Source organism: Bombina bombina, chromosome 5, assembly GCF_027579735.1.
Source record: "Bombina bombina isolate aBomBom1 chromosome 5, aBomBom1.pri, whole genome shotgun sequence".
NCBI classification, from domain to species: Eukaryota; Metazoa; Chordata; class Amphibia; order Anura; family Bombinatoridae; genus Bombina; species Bombina bombina.
Window position 1 is genome coordinate 1,160,598,622 of NC_069503.1, and position 13,199 is coordinate 1,160,611,820.

Consider the following 13,199-nt stretch of genomic DNA (forward strand, 5'->3'; position numbering starts at 1 on the left):
TAAAATTATTAGCATGTTATAGAATAATAATAATGCTATAAAATTATGATCTGTTACTTGTTGCGCTAAAGCTTCTAACCAAAAAAGTTGAAGCTGCAGCAACATCCGCTAAAAATATAGCAGGTCTAAGAAGATTACCTGAACATAAGTAAGCTTTTCTTAGAAAGGATTCAATTTTCCTATCTAAAGGATCCTTAAATGAAGTACTATCTGCCATAGGAAGAGTAGTACATTAGCAGGAGTAGAGACAGCCCCATAACCTTAGGGATTTTTGTCCCAACAAACTCTAATCTGTCAGATGGCACAGGATATAATTTGCTTAAACGTCTAGAAGGAGTAAAATAAATTACCCAAATTATTCCATTCCCTGGAAATTACTTCAGAAATAGCATCAGGGAGATAAAACACTTCTGGAATAACTACAGGAGATTTAAAAACCTTATTTAAACGTTTACATTTAGTATCAAGAGGACCAGAATCCTCTATTTCTAATGCAAATAACACTTCTTTAAGTAAAGAACGAATAAATTCCATCTTGAACAAATACAAAGATTTATCAGCATCAACCTCTGAGACAGAAACCTCTGAACCAGAAGAACCATTATCAGTATCAGAATGATGATGTTCATTTAAAAATTCATCTGAAAAAAAGAGAAGTTTTAAAAGACTTTTATGTATACTAGAAGGAGAAATAACAGACATAGCCTTCTTAATGGATTTAAAAAATAAAATCTCTTATGTTATCAGGAACACTCTGAAAATTAGATGTTGACGGACAGCAACAGGTAATGTAACAGTACTAAAGGAAATTTTATCTGCATTAATAAGTTTGACATGACATGCAATACAAATAACAGCTGGAGAAACAGATACCAAAAGTTTATAGCAGACTTAGCTTGGTAGCTCCAGCACTGTGCAGTGATTTTCCTGTAGTAACTTCTGACTCAGTTGCAACGTGGAACATCTTGCAATATGTAAAAGAAAAAAACAACATATAAAGCAAAATTGATCAAATTCCTTAAATGACAGTTTCAGGAATGGGAAAAAAATGCCAGTGAACAAGCTTCTAGCAACCAGAAGCAATAAATAATGAGACTTAAATAATGTGGAGACAAAATTGACGCCCATATTTTTTAGCGCCAAAAAAGACGCCCACATTATTTGGCGCCTAAATGCTTTTGGCGCCAAAAATGACGCCACATCCGGAACGCCGACATCTTTGACGCAAAATAACGTCAAAAAAATGACGCAACTTCCGGCGACACGTATGACGCCGGAAACGGAAAAGAATTTTTGCGCCAAAAAAGTCCGCGCCAAGAATGACGCAATAAAATGAAGCATTTTCAGCCCCCGCGAGCCTAACAGCCCACAGGGAAAAAAGTCAAATTTTTGAGGTAAGAAAAAATATGATAATTCAATGCATAATCCCAAATATGAAACTGACTGTCTGGAAATAAGGAAAGTTGAACATTCTGAGTCAAGGCAAATAAATGTTTGAATACATATATTTAGAACTTTATAAATAAAGTGCCCAACCATAGCTTAGAGTGTCACAGAAAATAAGACTTACTTACCCCAGGACACTCATCTACATGTTTGTAGAAAGCCAAACCAGTACTGAAACGAGAATCAGTAGAGGAAATGGTAAATATAAGAGTATATCGTCGATCTGAAAAGGGAGGTAAGAGATGAATCTCTACGACCGATAACAGAGAACCTTATGAAATAGACCCCGTAGAAGGAGATCACTGCATTCAATAGGCAATACTCTCTTCACATCCCTCTGACATTCACTGCACGCTGAGAGGAAAACCGGGCTCCAACTTGCTGCGGAGCGCATATCAACGTAGAATCTAGCACAAACTTACTTCACCACCTCCCTTGGAGGCAAAGTTTGTAAAACTGATTTGTGGGTGTGGTGAGGGGTGTATTTATAGGCATTTTAAGGTTTGGGAAACTTTGCCCCTCCTGGTAGGAATGTATATCCCATACGTCACTAGCTCATGGACTCTTGTTAATTACATGAAAGAAATGTTCTCACAGGCGGCCTTACTTTGAAACCTATTCTGTACCCTTGTGAAACAATGTTCTGAATCCAAAGACTGTGAATCGAATTGATCCAAACATCTTTGAAAAATCGTAACCTGCCCCCTACCAGCTGTGCTGGAATGAGGGCCGCACCTTCATGCGGATTTAGGAGCTGGTTTTGACTTTCGAAAAGGCTTGGATTTATTCCAGGCTGGAGAAGGTTTCTAAACGGAAACTGTTCCTTTAGAGGAAGGGTCAGGCTTTTGTTCCTTATTCTGACGAAAGGAACGAAAACGATTAGCAGCCCTATATTTGCCTTTAGATTTTTTGTCCTGAGGCAAAAATGCTCCCTTCCCCGAAAGTAACAGTTGAAATTATTGAATCCAACTGTGAACCAAATAATTTATTACCTTGGAAAGAAAGAGAAAGCAATGTTGACTTAGAAGTCATATCTGCATTCCAAGATTTAAGCCATAAAGCTCTTCTAGCTAAAATAGCTAAAGACATATACCTGACATCAATTCTAATGATATCAAAAATGGCATCACAAACAAAGTTATTAGCATGTTGAAGAAGTTTAACAATGCTATTAGCATTATGGTCTGACACTTGTTGCGCTAAAGCCTCCAACCAGAAAGTGGAAGCTGCAGCAACATCAGCCAAAGAAATAGCAGGCCTAAGAAGATTACCTGAACATAAATAAGCCTTCCTTAGAAAGGATTCAAGCTTCCTATCTAAAGGATCCTTAAACGAAGTACTATCTGCCATAGGAATAGTAGTACGTTTAGCAAGAGTAGAGATATCAACTTTGGGGATTTTTTCCCAAAATTCTAATCTGTCAGATGGCAAAGGGTACAATTTCTTAAACCTTGGTGAAGGAGAAAATGAAGTACCCAGACTATTCCATTCCCTAGAAATTACTTCTGAAATAGCATCAGGAACTGGAAAAACTTCTGGAATAACTACATGAGGTTTAAAAACTGAATTTAAACGTTTAGTAGTTTTAATATCAAGAGGACTAGACTCCTCCATATCTAATGCAATCAACACTTCTTTAAGTAAAGAACGAATAAACTCCATCTTAAATAAATATGAAGATTTATCAGTGTCAATATCTGAGGCAGAATCTTCTGAACCAGAGAGATCCTCATCAGAAATAGATAAGTCAGAATGATGGCGGTCATTTAAAAATTCATCTGAAATATGAGAAGTTTTAAAAGACCTTTTACGTTTACTGGGAGGAATAACAGACAGAGGCTTCCTAATAGAATTAGAAACAAATTCTCTTACATTAACAGGAACATCCTGAACATTAGATTTTGAAGGAAAAACAACAGGTAATGGATTATTACTAATGGAGACATTATCTGCGTTAGAAAGTTTATCATGACAACTAACACAAACTACAGCCGGAGGAACAGTTACCAAAAGTTTACAACAAATGCACTTAGCTTTGGAAGAACCAACATCAGACAGCGTCTTTCCAGAAGTAGATTCTGATCCAGGGTCAGGTTGTGACATCTTGCAATATGTAATAGAAAAAACAACATATAAAGCAAAATTATCAAATTCCTTAAATGACAGTTTCAGGAATGGGAATAAATGCAAAACAAACAAGCCTCTAGCAACCAGAAGCAACAAAAAAAATGAGACTGAAATAATGTGAAAAAAACTGGTGCCAAGTATGACGCCCACTTTTTTGGCGGCAAGTATAACGCCCACATTGTTTGCCGCCAAAAACGACGCCCACATTTTTGGCGCCAAAAAAGTCTAACACACATGCGCCAAAAAAATGACGCAACCACGTGAAAACTTCCGGCGTCAACTATGGCGCCGGAAATGACGAAATTTTGCGCCAAACAAGGTTGCGCCAAACATGACGCAATAAATTGAAGCATTTTCTGCCCCCGCGAGCCTAACAGCCCGCAAGGAAAAAAGTCAATTTGAAATTTTTAAGGTAAGAAAAAATATTTATTCATATGCATTTTCCCAAAAAATGAAACTGACAGTCTGAAAGAAGGAATACTGATTATCCTGAATCAAGGCAAATATAAGTTTAAAACATATATTTAGAACTTTACATATAAAGTGCCCAACCAAAGCTTTGAGTGTCATAAATAGAAATAAGATTTACTTACCCCAAGACACTCATCTACATATAGTAACATAGTAACATAGAGAACCTATGAAATATATCCCCTATGGGGACCATGGTATTCAAATAGGCAATACTCTCTTCACATCCCTCTGACATTAACTGCACTCTGAGAGGAAAACCGGGCCTCAGCCTGCTGCAAAGCGCATATCAACGTAGAAATCTAGCACAAACTTACTTCACCACCTCCATGGGAGGCAAAGTTTGTAAAACTGAATTGTGGGTGTGGTGAGGGGTGTATTTAGAGGCATTTTGAGGTTTGGGAAACTTTGCCCCTCCTGGTAGGAATGTATATCCCATACGTCACTAGCTCATGGACTCTTGCTAATTACATGAAAGAAACATCTGTTTAAGGAGGAACTTCAAAATATCTGTCCAGCTTACTAGACTTCTGATGGACAACCACCATTGTGGAGTCACTATCGTCCAAGGTAACTAAAACCTCCCTGAGTAACAGACGAAGGTGATCAAGTTTAAATCTGAAAGATACCACCTCTGAGTCCATCAGAGGTAATAGGATCTCTGAATCTGAAATTTCTCCTTCAGAAAGTACTGTAGTACCCTCCTCTTCAGGATGTTGTGAGGAAGCCTCTGAAATTGTGACAATTGTACCCGAAGCCTCGCATCCTGAATGTCTAGCTTTCCTCTTACATTTGCCCTGCAACATTGGAAAGGCAGACAGAGCATCAGAAATAGTGGAAGACATGAGAGAAGCTATGTCTTGTAACGAAATCCCCAAAGGGACTATAGTTGAAGCGCAGGGCACTGCTTGTTAAGGGGCGGTATAATTTGGGATACTTGGGGAGAAAGTTGCTGCATATATTGGCCCTCATCATTTGACTCTTGGACAACATCTGCCTTAGAGGAAACTGGCTCAGAAAATATCTTATTCATAAAACTCAAAGTCCTTGCAATACATGGACAGAAAGGGATTGGTGGTTCCACATTGGCGTCAAAACATAAGGAGCAGGTGACATTCTGCAAGTCCCCTTGATCCATACTTGTTAACAATTTGTCAAATGATAAACAGAAATTACAAATAATTGCAAAAAAATAGTTATAAAAACAGTTACTGTCTCTTTAAATTTAAACTGTTTTTGTTTCTTTACTGCAGATTGTCAGATTAACAAAAGTTCCCTTTCTTTACTGCTAAAAAAATACCTCTGCACCTCAGCCACTGCTGAAGTGCTCCTACCTGACAGAAGATCGCTAGAAATCCTTTTCTAATGATCCGTTTTGGGAATGAGTTGTTTTGAACACCACAACGATAGTGAGCAAGTAAAGAAACACAGAGTCTGCCCAAATAACGCATGCTTTTTCTATCAACATGCGACTCCAGACCAGACCGGCTAACTCCTTCCAATGTCGCACTATGAAATAACTGAAGCGCTACAGTGGCGTGCAAAAACCGGAAGGACTGTCCATCGTGGGCGTAACCCTATGCCGCTCTATTCAATGACAGCCAAAAAACAGTAAAACCACCAGAGCCATTAAATGCAAACTTAACTCCAGCCCCAGTGCCTTTAAACTGACACATAATACTGCCCCAATACTTTTCCCAAGAAAAGACCTTAACGTCCCAACATAAAGGGCTATATTCCCACAGAGTCCCTTATTATGTTCAGCTTGTGCAAATTATATCTGTACTGAAATTCTGAGTTCCTTATTCCCCAGAAACGTAAGGCAGCACTTACCTTGACTTCTGCCTGGCAGCAAGGCAGCTCTCAGGCTTGAGAGGTCCTCTCCCTCACATCGACCTGAGGAAAATAAAATGCTGAGTGAATGAATAGCTCAGATTGAAGGATATAGGGCAGCAAAATTATGGGAGGCGCAGTTAGAATTATGTCCCACAAGTGTCCATTGCTCTAAAGCCACCAAGGCTCTACCAAGAGACTGATATGGACTACGGCTACACCCTAGGACAAAGCAGTACAATCTGGCACTACTTTAAAAAAATAAACTCTTGATTGAAGAATCTATACTAACACCTCACTTTACCTCTTCCTATCACTAACGTAGGCAAAGAGAATGACTGGAGTGGGAGGGAAGGGAGGAGCTATTTAACAACTCTGCTGTGGTGCTCTTTGCCTCCTCCTGCTGACCAGGAGGTGAATATCCCATTAGTAATTAAGATGATCCGTGGACTCATCGTGTCTTAAAAAAAGAAATAACAAATGAATCTTAATAAATGGAAAGAGATAAAAAGGTATAAATGTTTCACCTCTGTAGGTCAGGTTCCCTGGATAGGACACTTCTTTCTTCCCCAACTCTCCATTTGCTTTCTTAATTAAAGGAACTGAAATGAAAAATAACATGTCTGACAGCAGAACACACAATACAACAATACAGGGGAATAAATGTGCAAGGCAATGAGGAAAGCCAGAAAGAAGACTGTTGTGTCTTTGAGGGGGTGCCTGGAAAAAGCCTAGCGCAGGCTGATTTATTCAAGAAGGAGATTGGCTTAGAGGGAGACAAAGAAGGGGGGTTAGATGGGAGAGTTAATCAGGAAGGAGTCCAGAGTAGGGGGTATTTCAGGTGTGAAGCAGGGAAGGGAGCTTGCTAAAAGAAATATCTAAACTCCTCTTCCCCTCTAATGAAATCAGAGGCGGGGATAGGAATTCTTTAGTAACCATGTTTAGCTGACAGGTGATCCCCATTAAACATTCACAATGGAAAAAGGAACAAGGGGGAAGGGGACTGCAGCCTATTTCCCAAGCTGGAGGAACCATATTGCAAGGGGGAGCTCCCGGTATGACAAAACATGGTCGCCCTCTAAGAGGTTATGAGCATTTTCTGCAGATGACTCTGTATTAACTAAACCCTATAAATAAGAAGAACTTACACTGTACAGGATTCATGAGTTTAACTAGAGATTTATAAAGGAAATATTTTCTAGCTTATGATGTTGGATTTCTGTCTGGGACTTCTTGAGGTCATCACTCACCTGACTGAGAACGTCCCAGTGACCGCACCTGCGCAAGCCTCCTCTCCCGGCACCATCGGTTCACATCTTTATAAGAGTACAGTTTCAGAAAAATGATGGTATAAATACTCAGTGAAATCACTGAACCCACTGCAAAGCAAAAAAACATAATTTATGTAAGAACTTACCTGATAAATTCATTTCTTTCATATTAGCAAGAGTCCATGAGCTAGTGACGTATGGGATATACATTCCTACCAGGAGGGGCAAAGTTTCCCAAACCTTAAAATGCCTATAAATACACCCTCTCACCACACCCACAAATCAGTTTAATGAATAGCCAAGAAGTGGGGTGATAAGAAAAGAGCGAAAGCATCAAAAAAATAAGGAATTGGAATAATTGTGCTTTATACAAAAAAATCATAACCACCACAAAAAAGGGTGGGCCTCATGGACTCTTGCTAATATGAAAGAAATGAATTTATCAGGTAAGTTCTTACATAAATTATGTTTTCTTTCATGTAATTAGCCAGAGTCCATGAGCTAGTGACGTATGGGATATAAATACCTAAGATGTGGAACTTCCACGCAAGAGTCACTAGAGAGGGAGGGATAAAATAAAGACAGCCAATTCCGCTGAAAAATTAATCCACTACCCAAATCAAAAGTTTCAATTTTAAAAATGAAAAAAACTGAAATTATAAGAAGAATCAAACTGAAACAGCTGCCTGAAGTACTATTCTACCAAAAACTGCTTCTAAAGAAGAGAAAACATCAAAATGATAGAATTTAGTGAAAGTATGCAAAGAAGACCAAGTCATTGCTTTGCAAATTTGATCAACAGAAGCTTCATTCTTAAAAAGCCCAGGAAGTAGAAACTGACCTAGTAGAATGAGCTGTAATCCTCTGAGACGGGGAATAATCCGACTCCAAATAAGCATAATGAATCAAAAGCTTAACCAAGATGCCAAAGAAATGGCAGAAGCCTTCTGACCTTCCTAAAACCAGAAAAGATAACAAATAGACTAGAAGTCTGTCTGAAATCTGAGTAGCTTCAACATAATATTTCAAAACTCTTACCACATCCTAAAGAATGTAAGAATCTTACCAAAGAATTCTTAGGATTAGGACACAAGGAAAAGACAATAATTCCTCCACTAATGTTGTTAGAATTCACAATTTGAAAATTGAAATGAGGACAGCAAAAAAAACACCTTATCCTGATGAAAAATCAGAACAAGGAGATTCACAAGAAAGAACAGATAATTCAAAAATTGTTCTAGCTGAAGAGATGTCCAAAAAGAACAATACTTTCCATGAAAGTAATGAATGTCCAGAGCAAGCATATGCTCAAAATAGAAGAGCCTGAAAAACCTTCAGAACCCAATTAAGACTCCAAAGAGGAGAAATTGGCTTAATGACAGGTTTGATACGAATGAAAACCTGAAAAAAATGATGAATATCAGGAAGTAACACTGCCTTATCCTGATGAAAAATCAGAAAAGGAGATTCACAAAAAGAGCAGATCACTCAAAAACTCTTCTAGTAGAAGAAATAACCAAAAACAAAATTTATGCTTACCTGATAAATTCCTTTCTCCTGTAGTGTAGTCAGTCCACGGGTCATCCATTACTTATGGGATTATAACTCCTCCCTAACAGGAAGTGCAAGAGGATCACCCAAGCAGAGCTGCTATATAGCTCCTCCCCTCTACGTCATACCCAGTCATTCGACCGAAACCAAACGAGAAAGGAGAAACTATAGGGTGCAGTGGTGACTGGAGTTTAATTTAAAATTTAGACCTGCCATAAAAAACAGGGCGGGCCGTGGACTGACTACACTACAGGAGAAAGGAATTTATCAGGTAAGCATAAATTTTGTTTTCTCCTGTTAAGTGTAGTCAGTCCACGGGTCATCCATTACTTATGGGATACCAATACCAAAGCTAAAAGTACACGGATGACGGGAGGGACAGGCAGGATCTTTACACGGAAGGAACCACTGCCTGAAGAACCTTTCTCCCAAAAACAGCCTCCGAAGAAGCAAAAGTGTCAAATTTGTAAAATTTGGAAAAAGTGTGAAGTGAAGACCAAGTTGCAGCCTTGCAAATCTGTTCAACAGAGGCCTCATTCTTAAAGGCCCAAGTGGAAGCCACAGCTCTCGTAGAATGAGCTGCAATTCTTTCAGGAGGCTGCTGTCCAGCAGTCTCATAGGCTAAACGTATTATGCTACGAAGCCAGAAAGAGAGAGAGGTAGCAGAAGCTTTTTGACCTCTCCTCTGTCCAGAATAAACGACAAACAGGGAAGAAGTTTGGCGAAAATCTTTAGTTGCCTGTAAATAAAATTTCAGGGCACGAACTACGTCCAGATTGTGCAGAAGTCGCTCCTTCTTTGAAGAAGGGTTAGGGCACAATGATGGAACAACAATCTCTTGATTGATATTCCTGTTAGTGACTACCTTAGGTAAGAACCCAGGTTTAGTACGCAGAACTACCTTGTCTGAATGAAAAATCAGATAAGGAGAATCACAATGTAAGGCCGATAACTCAGAGACTCTTCGAGCCGAGGAAATAGCCATTAAAAACAGAACTTTCCAAGATAACAGCTTGATATCAATGGAATGAAGGGGTTCAAACGGAACACCCTGTAAAACGTTAAGAACTAAGTTTAATCTCCACGGCGGAGCAACAGTCTTAAACACAGGTTTAATCCTGGCCAAAGCCTGACAAAAAACCTGAACGTCTGGAACTTCTGACAGACGTTTGTGCAAAAGGATGGACAGAGCTGAGATCTGTCCCTTTAAAGAACTAGCAGATAAACCCTTTTCTAAACCTTCTTGTAGAAAAGACAATATCCTAGGAATCCTAACCTTACTCCATGAGTAACTCTTGGATTCGCACCAATGTAAATATTTACGCCATATTTTATGGTAAATTTTCCTGGTAACAGGTTTCCTCGCCTGTATTAAGGTATCAATTACTGACTCCGAAAATCCACGCTTTGATAAAATCAAGCGTTCAATCTCCATGCAGTCAGCCTCAGAGAAATTAGATTTGGATGTTTGAAAGGACCCTGAATCAGAAGGTCCTGTCTCAGAGGCAGAGACCATGGTGGACAGGATGACATGTCCACTAGATCTGCATACCAGGTCCTGCGTGGCCACGCAGGCGCTATTAGAATCACCGATGCTCTCTCCTGTTTGATCCTGGCAATCAATCGAGGAAGCATCGGGAAGGGTGGAAACACATAAGCCATGTTGAAGGCCCAAGGTGCTGTCAGAGCATCTATCAGAACCGCTCCCGGATCCCTGGACCTGGATCCGTAACAAGGAAGTTTGGCGTTCTGGCGAGACGCCATGAGATCCAGATCTGGTTTGCCCCAACGCCGAAGTATTTGGGCAAAGACCTCCGGATGAAGTTCCCACTCCCCCGGATGAAAAGTCTGGCGACTTAGAAAATCCGCCTCCCAGTTCTCCACGCCTGGGATGTGGATCGCTGATAGGTGGCAAGAGTGAGACTCTGCCCAGTGAATTATCTTTGAGACTTCCATCATCGCTAGGGAACTCCTTGTCCCTCCCTGATGGTTGATGTAAGCCACAGTCGTGATGTTGTCCGACTGAAACCTGATGAACCTCAGAGTTGCTAACTGAGGCCAAGCCAGAAGGGCATTGAAAACTGCTCTTAATTCCAGAATATTTATGGGAAGGAGACTCTCCTCCTGAGTCCATGATCCCTGAGTCTTCAGGGAATTCCAGACAGCGCCCCAACCTAGCAGGCTGGCGTCTGTTGTTACAATCGTCCAATCTGGCCTGCTGAAGGGCATCCCCTTGGACAGATGTGGCCGAGAGAGCCACCATAGAAGAGAATTTCTGGTCTCTTGATCCAGATTCAGCATAGGGGACAAATCTGCGTAATCCCCATTCCACTGACTTAGCATGCACAATTCCAGTGGTCTGAGATGCAGGCGTGCAAAGGGTACTATGTCCATTGCCGCTACCATTAAGCCGATTACCTCCATGCATTGAGCCACTGACGGGTGTGGAATGGAATGAAGGACACGGCAAGCATTTAGGAGTTTTGTTAACCTGTCCTCTGTCAGGTAAATTTTCATTTCTACAGAATCTATAAGAGTCCCTAAGAAGGGAACTCTTGTGAGTGACAATAGAGAACTCTTTTCTTCGTTCACTTTCCACCCATGTGACCTTAGAAATGCCAGTACTAACTCTGTATGAGACTTGGCAGTTTGGAAACTTGACGCTTGTATCAGAATGTCGTCTAGGTACGGAGCTACCGATATTCCTTGCGGTCTTAGTACCGCCAGAAGAGAACCCAGAACCTTTGTAAAGATTCTTGGAGCAGTAGCTAACCCGAAGGGAAGAGCTACAAACTGGTAATGCCTGTCTAGGAAGGCAAACCTTAGGTACCGGTAATGATCTTTGTGAATCGGTATGTGAAGGTAGGCATCCTTTAAATCCACTGTGGTCATGTACTGACCCTTTTGGATCATGGGTAAGATTGTCCGAATAGTTTCCATTTTGAACGATGGAACTCTTAGGAATTTGTTCAGGATCTTTAAATCCAAGATTGGTCTGAAGGTTCCTTCTTTCTTGGGAACCACAAACAGATTTGAGTAAAACCCTTGTCCGTATTCCGACCGCGGAACCGGGTGGATCACTCCCATTAGTAAAAGATCTTGTACACAGCGTAGAAACGCCTCTTTCTTTATCTGGTTTGTTGAAAACCTTGAAAGATGAAATCTCCCTTGTGGAGGAGAAGCTTTGAAGTCCAGAAGATATCCCTGAGATATGATCTCCAACGCCCAGGGATCCTGGACATCTCTTGCCCAAGCCTGGGCGAAGAGAGAAAGTCTGCCCCCTACTAGATCCGTTTCCGGATTGGGGGCCCTCACTTCATGCTGTCTTAGGGGCATCAGCAGGTTTTCTGGCCTGCTTGCCCTTGTTCCAGGTCTGGTTAGGTTTCCAGCCCTGTCTGTAGCGAGCAACAGTTCCTTCCTGTTTTGGAGCGGAGGAAGTTGATGCTGCTCCTGCCTTGAAGTTACGAAAGGCACGAAAATTAGACTGTCTAGCCCTTGGTTTGGCTCTGTCTTGAGGCAGGGCATGGCCCTTACCTCCAGTAATGTCAGCGATAATTTCTTTCAAACCGGGCCCGAATAATGTCTGCCCTTTGAAAGGTATGTTAAGCAATTTAGATGTCACATCGGCTGACCAGGATTTTAGCCACAGCGCTCTGCGCGCCTGAATGGCGAATCCGGAATTCTTAGCCGTAAGCTTAGTTAAGTGTACTACGGCATCAGAAATAAATGAATTAGCTAGCTTAAGGACTCTAAGCTTGTCTATAATTTCATCCAATGGAACTGAGCTAATGGTCTCTTCTAGAGACTCAAACCAGAATGCCGCCGCAGCCGTGACAGGCGCAATGCATGCGAGGGGTTGTAATATAAAACCTTGTTGAGTAAACATTTTCTTAAGGTAACCCTCTAACTTTTTATCCATTGGATCTGAAAAAGCACAGCTATCCTCCACCGGGATAGTGGTACGCTTAGCCAGAGTAGAAACTGCTCCCTCCACCTTAGGGACCGTCTGCCATAAGTCCCATGTGGTGGCGTCTATTGGAAACATTTTTCTAAATATAGGAGGGGGGGAAAAGGGTACACCGGGCCTATCCCACTCCTTGGTAATAATCTCTGTAAGCCTCTTAGGTATAGGAAAAACGTCAGTACACGCCGGTACCGCATAGTATCTATCCAGCCTACATAATTTCTCTGGGATTGCAACCGTGTTACAATCATTCAGAGCCGCTAATACCTCCCCTAATAATACACGGAGGTTCTCAAGCTTAAAATTTAAAATTTGAAATGTCTGAGTCCAGTTTATTTGGATCAGATCCGTCACCCACAGAATGAAGCTCTCCGTCTTCATGGTCTGCCAATTGTGACGCAGTATCAGACATGGCTCTAACATTATCAGCGTACTCTGTTCTCACCCCAGAGTGGTCGCGTTTACCTCTAAGTTCTGGCAATTTAGATAAAACTTCAGTCATAACATTAGCCATGTCTTGTAAAGTGATTTGTAAT

General features: G+C 40.9%; 1 protein-coding gene across 1 annotated transcript in view; it reads right to left on the bottom strand.

Moving 5' to 3' along the window:
• The window catches only part of DGAT1 (diacylglycerol O-acyltransferase 1), a 283,457-nt gene that overhangs the window by 102,013 nt on the left and 168,245 nt on the right, over positions 1 to 13,199 (bottom strand). Inside the window, exons 6-7 of the mRNA XM_053715987.1 lie at positions 7,128 to 7,256; positions 6,405 to 6,479 (exon numbers count right to left, since the gene is read on the bottom strand). Coding sequence (XP_053571962.1) covers positions 6,405 to 6,479; positions 7,128 to 7,256 — 204 coding nt within the window. The remainder of the gene's footprint in view (positions 1 to 6,404; positions 6,480 to 7,127; positions 7,257 to 13,199) is intronic.